Source organism: Cyrtonyx montezumae, unplaced genomic scaffold (assembly GCF_038088225.1).
Source record: "Cyrtonyx montezumae isolate F1298 unplaced genomic scaffold, pur_monq_1.0 scaffold_17, whole genome shotgun sequence".
Classification (NCBI taxonomy): Eukaryota; Metazoa; Chordata; class Aves; order Galliformes; family Odontophoridae; genus Cyrtonyx; species Cyrtonyx montezumae.
The window spans coordinates 20,424,740-20,446,035 of NW_027071903.1; the positions used below are offsets into that span (position 1 = coordinate 20,424,740).

A 21,296-nucleotide genomic window follows, 5' to 3' on the forward strand; every position below is an offset into this window, starting at 1 on the left:
CAGACTGTATCAACTCCTACCATCAACAAGCTCAAGACAGAGCTGCTGTTGGGTCCTCCTCCACTATCACTGCTGCTAAGCAAGAGCAAACAGGACTTCTAAAGCCCCAAATCCTTTTAGCATCTGTCAGCAGCATCAATTTTCCCCAATAGGCTGAAAATAGGAGCTAAACCAGCACCTGTGGCCATGCCAACAGCTGCCTTACCTGGCAGCTGGTGCCTCCCGTCAGAGCAGACCAGACCCAAAGCTGCCATCCCTCCTTCCCACTGAGGAGAAGTGGAGGACATAAACATTTTTTTATTAGGAACAGCAAATTACAGCGACACTCTGAGAGTGTGACTGTATCTTTTGCACACAAGAAATATTCCAAGGGCAGTTAAGCTCAGCACAACAGCAGCTATGAGTATGGCTACTTGAACCAGCATAGGAAGTCCTTCAGCAGCACCTGAAAGAGACAAAAATCCCCTCGCTAGACATCTAATGGCTTCCCACCATCTGCCAGAGACAGAACTTGCAGGACGTGCTGGGAAACTGTTCCCCAGTCTGTATTCTGTTGATTATACAGAATCTCTAGAATAGGCATGAAATCATGAGAGAAAACCATGATTAGGTCAACCTAAAGTCACCTTCAGTCAAGACATGAAGGCACAGTCATATGCTTAAGCCACGTACCCTGTGGTGCCTTCCCTGCTGGCACACGGCGTCCTGAGGAACTCCATGATCCCTGAGCTGGGTCAAGGATGAGCAATGGTCCAACTGAGACTTCAGCTTCTGCTCTCCTCAAGGAAGCATCTAAGAAGACACCAACATTTTGAATTCATGTGAGAGAGTTCAAAAATCACTCCAGATTTCAAGGCTTGCAGGAAGGTGGTGCTTGCGAGGGCATGTTTCCAGTGGTTTCACATAAGGACAGTCACAACATCAAAGAAGAGCCAAGTTTGTCCTTGAGATGTGACATCTTTCCTAAAGCACCTTAGCTATCCCAAGCTGGAAGGTCACCATGACTTGAGGGTGCATTTAGGATACATTGAGACCTACCTTTCCTGGAAGAGGTGTCCCTCTTCAAGCGTCTCCCCGACCATCTGGCCAGAGGGTTAGTTCTCCTGGAGTATCCTCCATATAACGGACAGTTGCCTGTCTCACAACAGCTGCAGATATCTCCAGTACCTTCCACAGGAACCCATCTGAAAGAGAAACACCCATGAAGGGGTCACCCAAGAGGCCTCTCCTTCTAGCTGTCCCTATTCACATCCTCCAACTACTCACAGGCTGCTGGCTTTGTTGAAGGAACAGGCTTTGTTCAATGGACTGGGGGCCTCGTCTGCTGGGGAGACCTTCAGGTGACATGTGATGTAGATCTGGAAAGCAAATTAAACCAACATGCCCAGGATAAACAGTGTTCTGCATGAACAAAATGAATCACAAGAACAGGCCATGGGGGAAAGACATTGCTTCTCTCACCAAGTTCCTGTCATCTCCTGAAAACTTGAATGCATCAACCATGAACTGCAGTGTTTCCTGCCTGGGCCGTGGAGATATGAAGGCTGAAGTGGCGTCATCTGCTCTTCCATCCACCAAGCACCTGGATGAGGATCAGACATCAGGGCAACCCCAGCTAGCTGCAGCATTACCCTGCAGACCAGGCCATGCCCTTACCCACTGAGGTCAATCAGGGCATATCGAGGAGAGGAGTTCCTGTCAGGGCTCAAGGTAGCCACGCAGTCATCCACAAAGAGCCTCAGTGGTACATGGCCCCCAGCCATGACATCAGCCTGGAGATGCAGGCTTTCCCCCAGCTGGATACCATTGGAAAGCCTCTCAGTCCTCCAGTCATCTGGAATGGGAAAGACAAGGATACAGATGGCTTTGGAGAAAAGTACATCAGCCTCCAATGCACATAGGGCCTCTTAACCAAGGAGCAACCCACATATCTCTTCTTTAAGGCTTCAGTTTAACCCAGGTCTTGCTCTGCTTGGGCCATATGTGTATCAGAGGGAAACAGGGCTGGGGCACTACACCCACCACTCATGAGGCGCAGGGAGAACATCAGCTTCTCTTCCACTGATAGTGTGGAGTGAAAGGGAACCCACGTAGGCTGGACAGCACTGCTGCTCACATTGCCCCTCCTAAATAGAAAGATGTGTTAACAAATATGTCACCACCAGGGTAGGTCCATAGAAGCAGAGGGACAGTCATATTTTCTCACCTGGGATAGTGGCACTCAATAGGAACCACAGCTGGGCTGGTCCTTACAATGACTGCGTTGCCAACAGGAGTAGGTTTATAGAACAAGCTTGTTTTGTAGATCAAGGAGTCTGGTGTCATCTGGAAGGGACATTTGGGAGAACTGATAAGCTGGTAAAAAAACCAGCCAACCAAAACCTCAGCACTGACTGTACTAGGACATGGATATACATCAGTCATGGAAACAGAACCTGTCCTTCACATTCTCCAACCCAAGAAAAATGCTACAAGCCCTATGCTACAAGCCCTGCTTGGAGTTAACTGGGTGCCTCACTGAGGCTTAAGAACAGCAGCCATACTCAGAAAAACAGCCCAACAATGGTCACACTACAGCTCACTAAGCTTCGGTTGCAAGCAGATATGTGCCACACCATAACCCCAACCCTTGACATCACCTTTACCAAGTTATTTTTAGGACTGAGTCATTTACCAAGAAGAATCAGGTAGCATAATAGCACATTGCTGTTTACTTGCCCCAGAGAAATGGGCATTTACCCATCCACAGCATAGACTACAGCCTAGAGAAAGGGCATTACCCCTAAGCAGCAGCATCACCAGGGAAGGAGCAGCCCCTCACCCCAGCATCCCACCTCACCTGTAAGGTGCTGCCACACTCGTGCAGCCCAGCCACGAAGGTCACCACGTTCTCAGCAGCATTCTGGGCCGTGGCCAGGCAGGCAGCTGTACCCAGGCTCAGGTCTGCAGCCCGGACCAGGCGCCCAGTGCCAAAGAGGTCCCTGTGCACCGTGACCACCACCTGTGCCTCCTGGCACCCCACAGACACGGGGTGCAGTGGGGACGCAGCCTGGAGCTGGGACACATCCACCCACGCCCATGGGGAGGGCTGGGAGAAGGAAGGCACCTGGTGTGGTCTCCAAGAAGAGTCCCCTCGGACCCTCAAAACTCCTGAATCCCTTGAAGAGAAATCCCAAGGACTATAAGATGCTGCTTCAAGCAGCATCCAGCACAACAGAGCAACACCCAGGCTGCCTCCAGATCCCATCCTAACTCTAACTACTACAACAACAACAACAGAAACCAGCAGATAGAGAAGAGGATGGTCACATGCCTTTTATACCTTTTAGACCCAGATGAGATGCACCTGGAAGCTGCAGGCAGGGCCTCCTGCAGCCCTTGGAGCACCCAGGGCCAAGCCAGGTCAATAGGAATCAGCTGAGGTCATTCCTCCCTCTCTGAGCATTGTCTTGTGTCTCACCTGTTTGGGATGGCAACAGTCATTGCCACCTCAGTTTAGGGACACATTGGGAGGTGCTCATGGTGGGGGAGTGGACACAGGGCTAACCATGTGTGGGTGGTGGGGACATATTGTGTCCTGTTGTATCTCCTTGGATCTCAGATCTTGCTGATGTTCTGAGCATTCCTGTTATCACCTATGTAGCAAGAGTGTGCACCTGGCCACAGTGTCCAGTGGCATGGCACCAAGATGGAACCTAGGGCCAGCAGCCCCAGAGCACGTCTCCATGGCCAAAATCATCCCTCATACCTGAGCCTATGTGTATGGCTGAAATGAAGCTAATGTTGGCCAACATTGTCCCAGGTGCCCCAGCAGCATTTTATGGATTCCCCCAAACCCAAGTTGTGAGCATCAGCCGAGGCAGTACGTTTGGACACAGAGAGGGCTTTCATAGCTCTTTAGCTGCCAAATCCACCTGGGCTCTGGCCCGTGTGTGCTGACAATCTGTCCGTGCTCGATTTCATGGGTATCTGCACTGAGTAATTGTATATCAAGTAATGAAGGCATCATAACCGGCTTATTTGCATAGAAAGCAGAGGTACAAAAGCCGATCTTCCCATAATAGCAGCTGATAAGTGAATGGCAGGCATAATCAAGAGATTAATTGGCCCTCGTGTGTTAATTATGCTAATTGGCACAGCTGCTGGTGCGTACAGTAGGATGACTAATGGCTCTACATCACTGTGTGGAATGGGGAGGTTGGGGGTCATGCGGAGCTGCTGGGGTCCACTTGACATGGGGACGATGCCCTGCAGCTGAACAACCAGGAGGGATTTTTTAACATGAGGAGTTGTATTTGTGCTGTGTTTTTACAGTAGCATAGCATGCATGCCCAACAGAATGGGATTTGCAGGATGAAGCATTTCCTCTCCATCTGCAGGATGGCTCTGGGGTTGTGCACACCACGCAGACTCACAGGAGGCAGTCAAATCCCAACAGGACCCCTCTTTCCTTCCAGCCCATGCATTAGATATCTGCTGAGGTCTCCCCAAAGTGTGGATAGTTATATATATGAGTGATGAATAAATGATACAACAAGAAAAACCTCTCTGGTGGCTCACGCTGTTTTTATTAATTCAGGAAGTGGTGATCAGCTCCAAGCTTGGCTCGTGCCAGTGCTCGCTGGGTGGATGGGAGACAGACGGGCCTTAAACATCGCCAGCTCCTGCTGGGTGGGAAAGGCTGAAAGTCAGAGGTGGGAATGGCTTTTGTTCTCATTTGGGATCAATATGCTGTAAGAAAAAATCTACAACCTCCCAGCCGCATCCATCACTGTGATCTGCATTTAATAGCTCTGAAGGAATAGCCCTTTCCATTTGTGACTATAGATTTCCACTGGTGATGAAGGACATTAGGGACATATCTTTCTCTTTGCATCCCTGGGCCGTCCTTCCCTGGGCTAGGAGCTCCATCCACTGGTTGGGTGTGTGGCATCCACCCCTAGGGATGCACCTGGGGTGGAGGGATGGGGGGCCCGGCTTGGAACATGCCAAAGCCAACGAGCATCAGCACCTGCATTTTTCCCTGAGCCTGGAAAATCATTTTGTGCATGGAAAAGAACTGCACCATCAGCACTCCTCTTGATGGCTCATCCGTTTGTTTGGCAGGGTGCTTTTTTTCTACTGGAGTGTTAAATACTGCATTAATTGGGGAACTGAATAGGTACCTGCGATGCTTAAGCAACTTGTACTTACCTGAGGCAGCACATGCTTCCCTCTGGCCCACTGAGCAATGACAACCTCACTTTGCCTCCTGCCCTGATGCTATCACCCCATCTGCAGCTCAGAAGCACAATGGATTTGCCTCCTGTTATTAAATGGTAGCTAAATGGCCCTCAGATTACCTGGCCCTCATCATCCTCCCATGCACCCCAAAAAGAAAGGAGCCCTGCTCAGCCAATACAGGGGGAAAAAAAAGTGGAATTTACTTGGAATTTGATAATAACGCCACTCATTCATTTCCCTGGTCAAAGACAACTTAATGCCAGGTAGGGACTTGTAGGGGATATCACTGTTTCATTTCAAATCTCGCTTCTGACTCACCAAGATAAATACTGCCTGCTCTTCCCTTCTGCCTCAGCTCATGTCTAAGTGCTGATGGATAAATCGCTCAAGTTGCCCGTGACAAACGAGGCCGGATAGCCAAGGCTGTAATTAAAACATCTCTCAACCCCTTGGTTAACTCTGACATATTGGGACCAGATGCACTGTGGCAGCAGGGAGCAATCCAGCAAAAAAAAAATAAATAAATAAAATAAAGGGTTCTAGGAGGGAGAAAGGGGCTCTGAAAATACCGACCCTGCTTTAAAAATACCACTTTTGAAAATTGCGCTTTTTATTCCCCATCAAAAGGATTCAGGCACCAGGCACGAGTTGTTCAAAGCCTTCTGAAGCCTGAAAAGGGGCTCATGAGCATCTTCTGGGACAGGTGGAGGAGGATGGCCCTAAACTGGCTCCAATTTCCACAGAAAGCAAACTCGTATCCTGAGCTGAGCTTCTCACTGGGAGGAAAACAAAAGGGAAATGAAAGAAAAAGTGGTTGCATGTGACAAGCAGGCTCAGAAAGACATTTTGGATGGGATGAAATGCCCCGCTGTACAGGAGTATATGCAGGAAAGTGGGAACTGCCTGGTAACAAGCATCCTGGATTGCAGACTGACTTGCTCCAATCTTCTCTGGATACTGCTTCCCAGAAGCTGCAAGCAGAGGTTGAAAGTAATTAAGAAACCTTCTGTTTCCCTCTGCCTAACACGAGCTCACATCCTAGGCTTTGGGGCTTTGCCCCTTACCTTCAGCAGTTGAGACCCAGGAGCTGAAGAGATTTTTAGTGGGACAGGAAGCAAATCTGCTTGCCTTATGGTACGTGGGTGCCCTACAACATCCCCTTCCCTCTCTGTGCAGTGGATCACGCGAGGAATGACAGAAGAACTGATGCTGGAAATCATCTCTGGAGACCACCGAGTCCCAAGTTCATGATGATGAGCACCACGGAGGCATCCCATCCCTTCAACCTGCATCCTGCAGAGATATCTCAGGGCCTTTAACACCCACTAAGGTCCTCAGCTTCAGGATGACTCATTCCATCACCCATCATCATTGGGCAGGGAGGGTTAATGGCTTTATTCCCCCAGTCCAGAGGCTGGCTGAGTGCTAAATATTATTAATAGCACCTCCTGGCACCTCGTTAAAAATTGTACTAGTGCTTAATTCAGACTGTATATCACAGCCCCGAAATGAAATAACCATCCATCCCCTCCCTAATATGACTTTGATACAGGCACGCTTTAACTTGTCTAGCTTTTAGAAATATTTTTCTATTAAAATGCAGTGTCTGGCTGCACGCCCAGGAAGGACAGCTAAAAATAATCCTTGCTGGTCGTGATGGGTTGAAGGAGACCCCAGCCCTTGGCAGCAGCTCCTGTGCTCATCAAACCCTACCGATGTATGGGATTAAAGAGCAGCCAAAGTACAGAAAAATGTCATCCAGTTGGTAGAGAGATGATGACGGTCCTTCAGGATTTTGCTCTTTCTCCCGCTGCTCTAGTTATCAAAAGAAAGAGGAGCTACCAAGGTAGGTCTCATCACCTGGTGCTGGATGATGCCATGATGGCAGCAGAAGGCTGAGGGACAGAGCCAGAGCAAACCTGAGGTCCAAAATACACATATACATGTTAAAATGAACATCTTCAAATTTAAGTGCAGGTCTTGCAGGGCCAGCCCAGGCCACCAAACACCCTGGGAACACACCAGACATGGGCACTGTATTTCTCTTTTCTGTGTTGAGCATCTCATGAAATCAACCCAAACATTTAATGCAGTATGAAGCAGGTTGTCCTTGTTCCTACAGATAGGTGCCCTTGGACCTCCTCCACCACCAAAATATAATTTTCTCCTAGGAACAGTATAAGCCATTGCTGATTTAGGAAGGAAATGGGGTTTTAAGGTGGGAAAGAACCTGAGGCCATCCTCACTTTCCCCTTTTCCAACCACCAACTCAGATATCATCATCATCCAAAACGACGAATGCGTTTATTTGTCAAGGCACAAAACCCTCCAGATTCTGGATTTTAAATAACAACAAAAAGCAACAGAAGACCCAGGGCTGGACCCAGTGATGTGCCACAAGCAATTCAATGTCTCAGCCTGCATACCAAAGCCAAGAGGTCCCCTGCTGTCACATATGCTTGGCATTAGGAGCCCCTTCCAGCAAGTCATCCAAACAAAACCCACTTTGGTTTTGCCCAAAACAAATTAAGAGTGTTATTTTTGCCACAAACACTTGGGGTGCCAGGGATGCTAAGGCTTTAGTACATCCCATGCATGAGTTATGGTTTAACACTTCATGAGGCAATAGGCACAGTGGTCCAGCTGGAGATGGGCACCTGCTTTATACTCCATGGGTATAGAAACGTCCCTTAAAAGCTAGATTTTGGTGTTCTGTTTTTTTCCTTAAAAATGGGATTTTGGTGTTGTTTTCTTTAAAAACTAGGTTTTGGTGTTGTTTTTTTTTCCCAGCATTCCTGAGCTGAAGCCAGGTCGTGGGGTGGCATTAACTGCTTGCTAAAAACCCCTGCCTCTGCTGCCCACCAACTTCCAACCCTTCTGAAGTAAAGCGAAGACATCGCACTGCCCTAGTTATTCCCTGAGCCCTGCCTCAGGACCAGGGCAGGGAAAGAATCCTCTGTGAAAAATCCTTTGGGTTGATTCGAGGCACGGGATAACCATGCACTTAAGGCAAAAATAAAAGTCCGGCTGGAAGTGCAGCGGTGTAAGGTGAAATAATCATCCTAGTGTGTCTCTGCAGTGATGCTCACTCTGTGGGCTCAGCCCAGCGCTCCCTATGGACATGGACAGACAGACGGACCCTCATGCTGTGGCTTTGGGGTTCACTGGGGTTAAAGGGAAGCACAGCCTCTCTCCAGCCCCAGGGCACCCTGAAAACACAGAGAGTGACAGCACTCAGTGCAGGGGTTGCAGCAGGTCGGGGTGTCCCTGTCCCTCTGGTGTGTCCTGGCTTTGTCACCACAGGGGATGGCTGGGATGGTGTGGGGCACGGGGTGCTGTCCCAGCTCCCATCAATCAATTTCTTGCTCATTGTCTAGGGAAAAAAAAAAAAAAAGGAAGAAGAAAATAGGCAATAAAATTAAAAATATTAAGCACAATAATTCACAGGCACAGAGCTGAAAGTGCTTATCTGCATCTCTCTGGAAAACAGAGATTGTCCTGGAGGAGGTACATGGACACAGGAATATGGGTTTGCATTTTGGGATGACAAACAAGAAACATGGTCTGCAGATAGCAGAGGGAAGAGTGGAGAAGACATGGAAAAGAGGGAAAAAAAGGAAAGCAGCGATATCTAATGCTTTCCTAAATGTGAGAATGGGAGGGGAAAAATAAGCTTTTATAAATCTCTTGGCAAAGGGAGAAATGGCATAGAAATAGCAGGGTTATTAATAAAGGTGAAAACAGCAATGATTCAACATCATTGTAAAGCCAAATCTCACAGATTTTCATCCAAATTTCAGTACCTGGCTGCTACTCAAAAGAAAAAAGGCCCTGGGGAGACCCAAATTCCTGACAATGACCCAGATAGGGCTGCAGCAGAAGGGGAAGCCATTTCTCATGGTCCAGGCCTTCTCCCAGTACCCTGAAGATTAAATAAAGCTTTGGGGGAAAAGCCTAGGATGTTTCAATGTATCTCAGCCCCCAAAAATCTCCCTGAGTGCAAAGAAAACCTGTACAGGAGGCAAAACTTTCTCAGAAGCACCTCACAGATGAGTCTCTCTAACCAGAGCATGGGCAAGTAAAAGGACAGCTAGCTGATCACTCACCTGCTTTGTCTTCCGTGCTCTTCAGTGGCTGCAGAGCTGCAAAAAGCAAAAGCAGCAGTGGTCAGCTTGCATGCCCAAGACCCACCTCCCCCGCCCTGCTTTTGGCATGTTGCGATGTGGCGTGGCTGTGCAACCACAGCATGTTTCCCAGCCCCCTTCTCGGCATGGTACTGGGAACACTGGGAAGCAACCTGCAGCCATGAAGCAGCACCCACCTACCTGTCTTTTGTTCTTCCCCCTCTGTGTCCTGCTCCTCCGTCCCTACAAAATAACAGTCAGGAGAGAGTGAAACATTCTCAGACCTCCAGCAAAACCCTGCTGGGTTCAAGCCTGCACCCCTGCTGGTGCCTCCCTGCCTCTGCTCAGATGCGGCACCCACTGCATCCCGCATCCTTCCTCCAGCACTGTGCTGAGCCCTGAAACCCATGGGGGGGCATTTCCCTGGCTGTGTGTGACCCCACAGCTCTGCTCCCTATTTATAGCATGGCTGCCATCTGGAGCCAGGGGCTTAGGGACGGCCCTGCGGCGGGATGCTCTGAATCCCCGCAATGCTGCTCCCAGCCAGGACTGGCAGAAACCAACACTCCTGCTTCCTGCATCTCCCACAAAGGGTGTCACAGGGCTATTGTTTAAAGCAAAGTTTGTTGAGGGGCAGGGAGAAAATATCACAGCATGTCCTCATGCTGAAGGATTGAAGCTGGGGCCACAGCCGCGCTGCCCAGCACTTCGAATCCTCCAGCAAAAGGGAACGTTCACCGAGGTTTGTGCTACAAAGGGGAAAAGATATTTATAAAATATAATAAAAATATAATTAACAAACCCACAGCAGGCAGGGAGAGGGGGAAGAAGGCCCGGGGCAGTGTGGTTTGTGCAGCACAGGGCTGTCAGGGCACAGCTCCGGCAACGCGAGACGCATCAGCCCTGGAGCCAGAGGGAGACAAGCGGGAACGGCAGCGAGCTGCTACTGCTGCTGCGGCCATTTCGGAGCACAACAGCTTTATTTTTAAAGGAACAAAGCCCCACTTTCTGAGCAAACACCTCTCTGACTAAAGGAAACAAACCAAAGGAGGGGGGGAATGCGGAAAACAAGAGCGGGCGCACAAATATTTTTCAAAGGGTGCATTTCAGAGCACTTCCCAGGAGAGAGCAGCACGGCTTGCAGTAATCCTTTCAAGATGCAAGGAGAAATGAGAGCAAGGGCGAGCACGGAGCTGCTCTGCCTCATGCTATTTCCGCATGTCAATGTGTGCGACATTTCCGCAGTGGCAAACGCTCCGAGGCAGCTTCTGGGAGCTGCTCCTGTGCTGCTGGGGCATCAGACACGTGGAGGATGCTTGCAGGGGCAGGGGGAAGTGGAGAAGGGCAGCGTGGAAAGGTGAACGTGTCCCGGGAGGTAAAAACCAGGGCAAAAAGCTCATTTGTGTGCAAAAGGAAAGAGCCACCTGGATAGATGCACGCAGGCAGCATCTGTCTTTGACAGATGCCACCAGCAAGGTAAAGTCATGCAGGGTGAAGTGTTCCCACTCCAGCAGCTGCTGCTGGGACGGGGTATGCTCTACCTGCATTCTCCTCTTCCTCGCAGCTCTGGCGGATTTTCTTCTGGCAGATGTAAGCCAGGACAGCAAGCAGCACCACGATGCAGATGGCGAGTCCCACCGTCACCCAGAGAGCTGCAGCGGGGAAGGCAAGGTGCTGGCCTTGGGGAGAACACCAGAAACAGTTTTATTTCTAATGCTAAGGGAGTGGATATGCAGTACCAGGGATCCCATGGTGGCAGGGGATCGTCCTTGCACAGGGCAGATGGGGTTTATGGGATATTTCACTGTAGCCCATTCAGAGACGTTCCCTTTTGAGAAGGAACTCACAAAGAATGGATATCCTGGCTGGCTCTCTGCCCCCTTGTTCTGCCTTAGCAGACCCATAGTGGCAGGGCTCACAGCGAACGTGTCGCTCCCTGATGCACACAGCCCTCATCCTAAGACTGATCACTTGCTTGCACACTAAGCAAAGCAGCTCTGAGCCCATGCAAAAGTCCCTCCTCGTTGACAAAATTCCTGCTTTGGGGCAAAAAGAGGGAGTGATGGAAGTACTGTCACTGTCCCATTGTCTATCCACGACCAACTTTTGGTGCGCGTGTGACACTTGCTAGAAGAGCTTGGTGGCACCAGTCAAAAGGTTGATGCTCCACCAGGGACCCACCTTCACAACCCAGCAACTGCAGAGACAATTAAACACTAATTAACACTGCTGGAGATTGTGTAAGGTTATAAAGAGCTCCAAGGCAGCTATAAAAGCTGAGCAAGTGGGGATGAGTGAAAGCCACTCTAAGTCACTGGCGTGCTGAGAATGGGTCCTGCAAGACACCGGTGGAGTTTGAGGAGGCAGATTCCTTGGAAATATCCCCTGGAGCTCATCCCTCCCCCGAGCATCTCTGAGGACAACAGCAGGGGCTACAAACACCCTGTTGGCCCCAGGAGGTTTAGATTTGGGGCACACAGGCTCACAGCCATGGGCTTTGTCACCCAGCTCCCGTGCACAGTCCTCTAAAGCTCCTCAACTGAGCCCTGCCCATGCTCCCTGTCACTGCCATCCAGGATAAACGCTGCTAAGCCCTTTATTTGTCGGACCAGCAGAGCAAGACATTGTCAGAGCAAAGTGGTGAGGCTGAATGATGCTCAAAGACAAATGAAGCGAGCTGGGGAACCAGCCAGAAAGTTTGCTGAGACATGGGTCTCCATGCCAAGCAGCCCAGGTGGAAAACAGCACTGTAACTCCATGTGCCCAAAGGGTGTTTTGGCCAGGACTAGGACAGCATGAACGTGCAAGGGATGAGGTGTTTGTGTAGGATCATGATGGGATGGGGCTGCATGGCTACGTGCTATGGAGAGGAAGACTATAATGCCTTATACAGGTTCTGTGGAGTGGTTTATCCTGGGACAGGGCAACTAGCAAAGCCAGAACTATAAAAACACATCCAGAAACTTCCTAAATCTCAAACAGTCCTTGCAAAACCCCATGCTGCAGTTCAGCAAGAACCTCCAGAGTCAGACACAGAGCAGCATGGATGAACAGCACAGCCCCAAACCACTCTGCAGCTCTGTGGGCAGGCAAGTAGAGCTGGGTTATGGTACACCTCCTGGGTTGAATCTGTGCCACGAGATTTACTTTCTTTAGAGGTAAATCTTCACCCTCAGTTCCCCAAATCTGACCCACACCAGCTCACCCGTGATGGTGACGGAGGCGTGGGTCTCCTGCTGCAGCACCGGGTTCCGCACCAGGCAGGAGTAGGTGCTGCTGGGCTCCACCAGCACGTGTAGGACACTGTACACATCAAAGAGGCCCTCCTCGTTGGCCACCTGTGATGTGGTAACGTTTTCGGTGATGTTGGCACCGTGGCTGTCCTGCCAAAGGACGCTGGCCTCAGGGTAGCCATAGGAAGATTGGCACGTGACAGCAGCTGGATCCCCTGGCTTCAAGTCCTTGTTGGGCTCCAGGTTCAAAGTGGGCTTGGAGTAGGGAGCTGGAAGGAAAAGAAAGCCACCATGAAGGATCACCACACCCAGGAACAGATGGTTGACACTGCACGGCCACGTCTCACCTGCCACCTGCAGCGTCACAGCTGCACTGTTGTAGTCACGGACGCGGACGAAGCAGGTGAAGCTGCCCTCATCTGCAATCTCCACGCGCCGCAGGAGCAGCGAGACATTGCCCTGGGACAGCTGGTCATAGAAGAGGGCTGTGCGATTGGCAAAGCCCCCACCCTGGTCGGTCAGCTGGTCCCTGCCACCAGAGAAGCTGTGCACCAGGCGCTTGGTGTCTGTCAGCTGCCAGATGAGGCTGAGGTCCTCCAGGCTAAAGTTGGCCTCGGGAGAGAAGGAGCAGCGCAAGGTGGCATCTTGACCATAACGGGCCACCACGGGCTCATCCGGGACCTGGATCTCCATGGCACCTGCAGGATGGCAGGATGAGAAGACAGTGGTCAGACTCCATCTCTGGCTCAGGGTGGCTTGTTTTGGAAGGGTCTACAAAAAGCCACCCCAAAGGCGGGATGCAGAGAGAATGGAGGTAGTTAAGGGGAACGGTGAGCTCTCTGTTTTGCAGACAGGGAAAGGAAAGCAGCCAGCTGAGAGGGAAATGCAGCTTCTCCCCACAGAGAGGAGACTGGGTGACAGCTGTGGGGACACAGAGGCCCGTGTCCCCACACTGAGCCAGCTCTGTGACCGGGCTTGTGAGCGCTAGATGGCACCAGCACTCCAGCTGGCAGCTCCTGTGCCAACCATGCCAAGTTGTGGTGCCCACGTTCCTCTGCCACCCCTAGGCTCTCCCAGTGAGCTCATCTCATATACTGGTCCCAGGGAGCAATGTCCCATAATGGCAACATTGCCCAGTTTTCCCACATCTAATATGAGGAGAAAAAGGGGGAAATCTCATCTGAGACAAAGGAAAATGCCATTTTTATACAGGTCCCAGCTTGATGAGTCCAGTCAAGGGACTCATCAAGCTCCAGCACAGGGCTCTGGGACACCATGTGTCCCCCTGCAAGTGGCCATGTGCTGGTGACATGCCCGAGAGAAGGTCCAGGAGCTCAGACGGACCCAGACTGTAACAGAACACAGAACTTTAACCTGCTGCACGTTTATCTTTCTGACGAAGCACACAGGAAGTGATATCCCATGCTGCAAAGATGTATCCCTCTTGGTTTCAGGTGAGATTTTTCCTCCCCTTATTGTTTTCTAGGGAGCTGGGGAATGTTGCCCTTGTAAGACACCACCACTGCCTTATGGGATGGTAGCCAAGGGATGGAATGAGACCTTAGCAAGGGTCTAGAGGAAGGATCTACACCTCTGTGGCGAGCCTCAAAAGTGGCACTCAGGAAGGAGGGCCTGGGGGTGGCAGAGGAAGTGGTCAGAAATCCACCAGAGCCATGGATCCCACTGCCATCTCTTTCAAAGCATCCAAACACACAAAACCATCACAGCTGCCACAGGTCAAATGGCAGAAAGTCATCGGAGCCATGGGGTTCCAGGTCCACCACAGCCACAGAGTCTTGAGGCTATCAGTGCCATTGTAGCCATGGGTCATATGGCCATCGGAGCCATAGGGTCCCACAGCCATCGCAGACAGTGTCCTAGAGCAGAAAGCCATCAGAGAGCCATGTGCTCCCAGGGCCATCAGAGCCATCACACTCATAGTGCCCCGGGGCACAAAGCCATCATGGCCATGGAGTCCTGGGGCCATAGAGCTGTTGCAGCCATGGGTCCCACGACCATCAGAGTTACTGGTTCAGAGGGACATCAGAGCCAGGGGTTCCATGGCCATCACAGCTATAGGGTCCTGGAGCACAAAGCTGTCAGAGACACGTGGTCCAAAGGCCATCAGAGCCATTGCGGCCATGGGTCCCACAGCCATCAAAGACATGGTGTCCCAAGGCCATTGCAACCATAGGTTCATGGGGCACACAGCCATCAGAGTCACGGCAGCCATGGTTACTGGGACACTGCAGCCACAGGGTCCCAAAGCACAAAGCCATCATAGTGATGGCTCCCACAGCCATCAGAGCCATCACAGCCATGGCCTCTCGAGGCCATCAGAGCCACAGGTCTCACTTTCCAGGGTGACCCATGCCCACAAGCTTACAGAGGACCCCGGGACCATCAGCACCACCTCGTGAGCGCTGCCTCCAGCTCCCGGCCATTGAGTGGGGATGAAATAGCACTGGGGCATCTCCTCAGAGCGGCCCCACTCACCTGCCAGGCCGAGCACCAGCACTCCCAGGGCAAGCAGCAGGCAGAACATCACCACGCGTCTTCTCGGCACCCTGAGCTGGGGAGAAAATAAGGAAAAACGGAAAACAACACTGAAAGGGTGTAGAACCTCACCACTTCTCCTCCCCTTTTTGTTTTTGTTTTTTCAAGCTTTCTCCCCGTGGAGATCGGCGGGTTCTGCCCATTTCCCAGCTCGAGTTCCGCTCCACAAGTGACTTAAAAGGAACAATTCGTGGGAAAATCTCCTCCCTAAGTGAAGCTTTTGGGGGCTACCCCAAAACACGGGGAGGAAACCGCCATCCCGCCCGGCCCCATTCATTCCGCCCTCCCGGAACAAAGCCCGGGAGCCGCACGGGAAGGCACCAGGGCTGCGGGACGAGCCCTCGCCCGGCGACAGCACCCCGGGCACCGCCGGGCCCCGCACTTACCGCGGGGAGGGCGCGGCTCGGCTCGGCTCGGCTCGGTGCCGCTCGGCTCCGCTCGGTTCGATTCGACTCCGTTCGGCTCCACTCGGCTCGGCTCGGGAGCGCGGCCCGGACGCTGATTGGCTGCGGACGCTTCCTGCCCGGGGTCCCCTCGGCGGAGGTGGGGCCGCGGCCGTGGAAGGGCCGTCCGGAGTGGGGCGTTGCGTTGGGGGTCGGGGAGCGGGAGTTTGGGGTGTACGGAGCTGGAGAACTGAGGTTCGTGGAGCTCCAAGGATAGGGTGCTTGGATTAGGAGCTTAAGTTACGTGGAGCTTTGGGATTGGGGTGCAGGGAGAGTTGGGGAGTACGGAGCCAGTGGTTGTTGAATAAAGATGAATGGGGTGCACGGTGCAGGGAAATTGGGGTGCACAGAGCCATGGGATTGGGGGAATGGAGGTGGGGGACTGGGTGCAGGCAGCCCCAGGATTGGGGTGCATAGAAATGGGGTGTTGGTGTGCAGAGGGAATTAGTGTGCAGAGAGCTGTGGGATTGGGGTGCACAGAGACAGGAAGGCGGGGTGCAGGGAGACTTGAGGTACGACTAGGGGTTGGGGGACGTGGAGCTTGGGGAATTTGGATGCAGGGAGCCAAGGGACTGGGGTGTACAGAGCTGGGGAGTTGAAGCTTGTGGAGCCACAGGATTGGAGTGCATTGAATTTGGAGACTGAGGTACATGGAGCTGTGGGGTGGGGGTGCAGACAGAATTGGGGTGCAGAGGGACCCGAGATTGCGGTGCACAGGGTTGTGTGATTGAGGTGTGTAGAGTAAATAACTCCTAATGACAATACTCCACCAGGGAATAGTATAGAAGATGGTATATTTTAGGTAGTTCTATATAAACAGTTATACAGGTAATACAAAAGAGAAGATGGCTCACCTTTAAGATGACAAGGCTCGTAGAGGACTCCACATGGGAGGGATCTCCAAGAAGAGATCCTTCCCTGGTGGTGGTCAGCCCTTAAATGGGGTTTGAGAGAGGAGGAACCAGGCTCCACCCCTTCCACCCACACAGGTATATCACCTTCACCTGTGCCCCCATGGCTGACTTGGTGCTCACCTCAGGTGACCAATCAGTGGTTCAGGCCGTGATTCAGCAGTTCCCATACAAGGTGTATGGAGATGGGGAACTGGGTTGTACAGAGCTTGGGGACCAGGGTGCATGCAGCCACAAGATGTTCTCTGGTATGGGGTATTGGGATGCAGAGAGAATTTGGGTGCAGGGACACTTGAGTATGGAGCTGGGGGGTTGGGGGAAGGGAAGTAGGAGAGTGAGGTGCATGGAGCATGAGGGTTGGTGTGTACAGGGCTGGGAAACTGAAGTTTATGGGGCTCCAAGATGGGAGTACATAGGGCTGTAGGGCTGGAGTGCAAGGACATTGTGTATTAACTGCTGCACAGAGCCATGGGGTTGGGGTGTATGGAGATGGGGAGTTGGGGTCAAGGAGCTACAGGATTGGGGGGCAGGGAGAATTGGGGATTGGCGTGCCCAACAGTGGGACATTGGGGTGCAAGAAACTAGGAAACAAGAATGCATGTAGGCAAGAGGAGTGCAGAGCTGGGAAGTTGGGATGCATGGAGCCAGGGATTTGGGCTAACTCAGAGCATGGAGCTGTGATCACAGCACTGCCCCAGCCCAGAGCCAGCAGCAAGCCCCGGATCATCCTCAGTGCTGCTGTGAGGGACACCCAGATATTTGGGACCCACAGTGCAGGGGGACCCAGGGAGAGCAAGGCCTCAGTGCATCAGCAGCTCTCAGCATGTTACCAAGGCCCCTGTGTTGTCCCCACAGCTTGGTGGTTCCTGTGTGGGAGGTTTGAGTCTCATTCCAGAGGAGAAAAGGAAGCTCCTCACCCTTTTGATTACAGAGCAAAGCTAGAACAAGCAAACCTGGAGAGCTCAAAGCTAAAAAGCAAATAAAAATAACTGGAAATGTGTTATATTTAAAACAGTTCTTTTTTTTTTCCCTTTGGGCAAGTAAGGTCGTTGCAGCAGTGGAACTGGCAATGTCTTGACCCAGACACCGTGGGTGATGGCAACAGGAACAATCAAGGATGAAGCAAATATACTTTGAAAGCTTGTAATTAAATGAGGAGATGGACTAGCAGGATCTTTGTGCACGAGACGGGTCTCTGATCCAGCTTCAGCAATTCTGGGTCCACGGCAGCTCCAGTAGCAGCACAAGAAAGCTCAGCAGCCTTAAAATGCATGTGGAGCACATGGGTTTTGTCAGACTCCCCCAAAAATGTGGAGGCTCACAGCACAGCTTCTAAGCACCAAGGATTCTTAGTGCTAAACATGGAAAAAAAAGCAGAAGTAAGATGTCCTTTGAAACAAAAGTAGATTTTTGAACATCAAAACCAGCTTAAAAAATTGAATCTATGCTGCTTGCCAACCTGTTAATAATTAACAATGAAAGGGCTTTCAGGGAGGAATTCAGATAGTGGATGTTCTCCGTCCCAAATGATTCTTTCTGGCTAATTTTCCTTCCTCACGCCCTGAAGTACCCAAGGTGTGTGCATGAGAAATGTGCATAGTAATGAAGCTGACAAGAACAAAGACATGGCAAGGTAAAGGAAAGGCTGCAATTTGCAAGTTTAATTTCACGCTCAGCCAGGATTTGATCAAGGAGAGGAGGGATGGGCTGAGGTTTGGGGGTATATACATATTCATGATATGTATTTGTAATATATTCAGTACAAGGCAAGGGAAGGGAGGATGATCCCACGTTGCCTATGTGCAGGATTCTCTCCCCCAAAAGCTTCCCAGATTGTCCATTTTGGAGTGATTTTAACCCAAACATCAGCTGTACCCACGTGGAGGTAACTTACATCCTGCAGGTACCACACTGCGGGGCCGTTGGACATATGGAAAACAGCTCTAGCTCCCCAAAGCTCCCATCTGCAAGAAGCATCCCAAAAGCAAAAAGTAAATGATAGAGGGCAGGAAGGGGATTTTGGATGCTCTGATCAGAGGAGCAATGAGCTGCTCCAAGACAGATGCCTTGGATACGAGTGATGTCTGACTTTGCTGAGGCTGCACCGGAGACAACCTCAGCCCTGCTCGCCTGGGAGGAACAGAGCAGACAGACTTCGGATGTGGCCGTCCTGGGGTTGGGGACAGTGAGTCACTCACCACCGAATGAGTGCAGATGTTTTAGGTCTGAGCACGTGGTAGGAGGCTGCTTTGGAGACAGCTCAGCAGTTTTTTGGGGTTTTTTTTTGCAGTACACAGCGGTCATTCATAAGCACAGAGCCCGGTGATGGACTCCAGATGCAGGCACACACACAGAAAACACCCAGCAGGATGCCAGCAGTGTGAAGAAGGAATATTTTTGTACCAGAGGAAAGTCACAAGGCTTTTCTTTTCCTCAGCAACACCTCTGCAAAACCACTTTCAGCACGGCTTTCGATCAATTCATGATCTGAAATAATATTTTTTATCTCTAAAGCCATTCCTTAATAATTTTTTTTTCTCTTGACTCTAGAAACCACAAACTGAGTTTACGCATGAGAAAGCAAGAAGAATGAAGACCTTGGTGGTGCCAAAGTGCAGTGCAGCACTGCAGGATGGGGTCACTGTGTCCCAAGTGGTGACACCTGGGTTGATCCCAAGTGCAGATCTTCAGAAGATATCATAGAATCCTTAGAACTGGAAGGGACAATTAAAGGGCACCATGTTGGTGAAGAACAAATGAGGTCTGCCCAGGCCATTTAGTACTGGACCTGCTTGTATACAAGACATGGCTGCTGTTAGAATGCAAACAGACACACAGCAGTGGGATTGGGATGATCTGAAGGGAAATAAAGAGCTGGGAGGGAATAGGGTTAGGGTTAGCACCTCCCCTCATACTGTTGCTCACGGAGCAGTTGATTTGGGGAAGCAGAGCTGGTGCACCACATTTCCAGCCTCACCCACACGTTTGGAACCCATCCTGCACTGCACAGAAGAGCTCTTCCAAGAAAAGCCCTTCCCAAAGCAGCTCCTCCATCTCAGCATCCTCCTCCTCCTCCTCTTCCTCCAAGGCAGCTGCCAGCAAGGAAAGAAGCATGGCAACTGCAGAAATCACCATGAAGCTCGGCTGGGGCTGCTGCTTTTGGCTTATACATCCCAGCTGTCCCAAGTGCATCGTGCACAAGATGCCATATTCGCACTGCTACCACCTCGCAGTCCTCCCATCACCATCTGCTTGGAGCTGGGCCCCCTGGCAGCTGGCTGGTGGGAAATCAAGAGGAACTGTCGGCTTTTTAAGGGCTTTCGCAGAATGGGAGACACCTACTTGCTCCAGATATCCTTGCCACCTGCTTAGGAACAGTCCCACAAGAAAGCGGGAGAGCTCCACTCATGAAACCATAAAACCTGATGATGAACCCCAAAATCAGCCAGTCTCCCATGCTTTCACAGCAATCTGATGGTCATGGAGCGTCAGGGGAGGTCTGCAGCATGGAGCCCCTCATCCTCTCCTGGGGACATGGGCACAAGCCCCATCTGCCCAAATGAATCCAACCCATCCAAATTCAACCCAACCCAAGCTGCCCCAACAAAAGCAAAGGAGGGTGAGAGGTAGCCTCAGGACAGTTATTTAAGCTCATGCAAGCACACTCCTCTAGCAGCTTTTATAATTATTTAACCTTTAGCCCATGGTTTATTTGCCCTGCGCCCAATTGAGCCCAAAGTAAGGTGGATGTCATCAGAAACCTAAGCCTACTGTGTCCCTCTGCACTATCTGCTTTGTTCTGGAGATCGTTCCCATTAGGTTCCTGTAAGGCCCCATCAACCACATCCTTTCCTCTTTAGGGTTTGCCCTGCTCTGTTCATCATCTTTCTTTTTTTAATTTTTTCTTTCCCTCTAAAGAAGTTCTGCTTTCTAAAAGCACATGGGAAGAAGGATTCAGACTTTCCACTGAAACGGGCTTTTTCCTCCTCCCGTGCTTCCCTAAAACTGTAATTCAAACAACTTTAATTGTACATTATTTTCTTTCTGAATTGCCCCTATGGATAATTTGTCCTCTTTTAGTGTAGCTGTGGGGAGTACAATCTTATCTTTTAGCTCCAGCAATGCTGACAATTTCCTATCTTCTGATGCCTTCTGCTCTTCACTATGTTGGAGCTTTGTTATATAGCTGATTAAAGCAAAATTGCTTTTTGCTGCAATTTTACCGCAATCTAACCCAGAAATGCCCAAAGAATCATAGTCATCTTTCACAATGCTCATCTGTTAGCTGCTATAAAAGTCCTCCCTGCTCAGTGTGGAGTGCCTCTAATTCTGTACCAGCCATAATATTTGTCATCAATTAAATCTCCTCTATTGACACTCTTCTGAGCTTCTGTAGTTGAGATATTGAAGATATCCAGCCAAACCCGTGGTCATTCACTGCCATCCCTGATTGTTCATTTTCTCCTTTTAATACAAAAATCTTTCAGCAGAAATTGCTTTTCTTTTTTTTTTTTGTATCTGCACCTAAAAGCTTTTGCAAGCTCTCTCAGCCACAGATTCCTCAGTGCACCTTTCTGAGGATTTTCAGGCTGCTTGGCCATAAATCACAGCCCCACAATCCTACACATCCCATGGAGATGTGCTGCTCCATGCCCCATCCCTCCTTTTCTAGTTCCAAGAGAAAAAACGTGCAAGCATGGTGTGAAACGCCCCCTTTCTCTGCCCCAAGGATGCTGTGGAGTTATACCAGGTGAACTCACACATGCAAGGATGGGGACACTGAGCTCCTACCAATGTGGGAAGGGG

At 50.8% G+C, this 21,296-nt stretch overlaps 2 protein-coding genes across 2 annotated transcripts; both read right to left on the reverse strand.

Annotated features, from left to right (window-relative positions):
* Positions 1-314: 314 nt before the first annotated feature.
* On the reverse strand, positions 315-3,247 carry LOC136047169 (zona pellucida sperm-binding protein 3-like). Its single transcript, XM_065734221.1, has 9 exons — positions 2,840-3,247; positions 2,207-2,325; positions 2,023-2,126; positions 1,657-1,834; positions 1,462-1,582; positions 1,267-1,358; positions 1,039-1,184; positions 673-792; positions 315-445 (listed from the first exon to the last, which is right to left on the reverse strand). The coding sequence occupies exons 1-9, from the start codon at positions 3,245-3,247 to the stop codon at positions 315-317; spliced, it is 1,419 nt and encodes a 472-aa protein (XP_065590293.1).
* Positions 3,248-7,996: 4,749 nt separating this feature from the next.
* CD276 (CD276 molecule) lies at positions 7,997-19,682 on the reverse strand. The gene is made up of 9 exons (XM_065734223.1): positions 19,468-19,682; positions 15,523-15,769; positions 15,077-15,152; positions 12,928-13,278; positions 12,553-12,849; positions 10,889-11,026; positions 9,549-9,590; positions 9,330-9,365; positions 7,997-8,596 (listed from the first exon to the last, which is right to left on the reverse strand). Exons 1-9 carry the CDS (start codon positions 19,680-19,682, stop codon positions 8,574-8,576), a joined length of 1,425 nt encoding a protein of 474 aa, XP_065590295.1. The 3' UTR covers positions 7,997-8,573.
* Between the last annotated feature and the right edge of the window lie 1,614 nt (positions 19,683-21,296).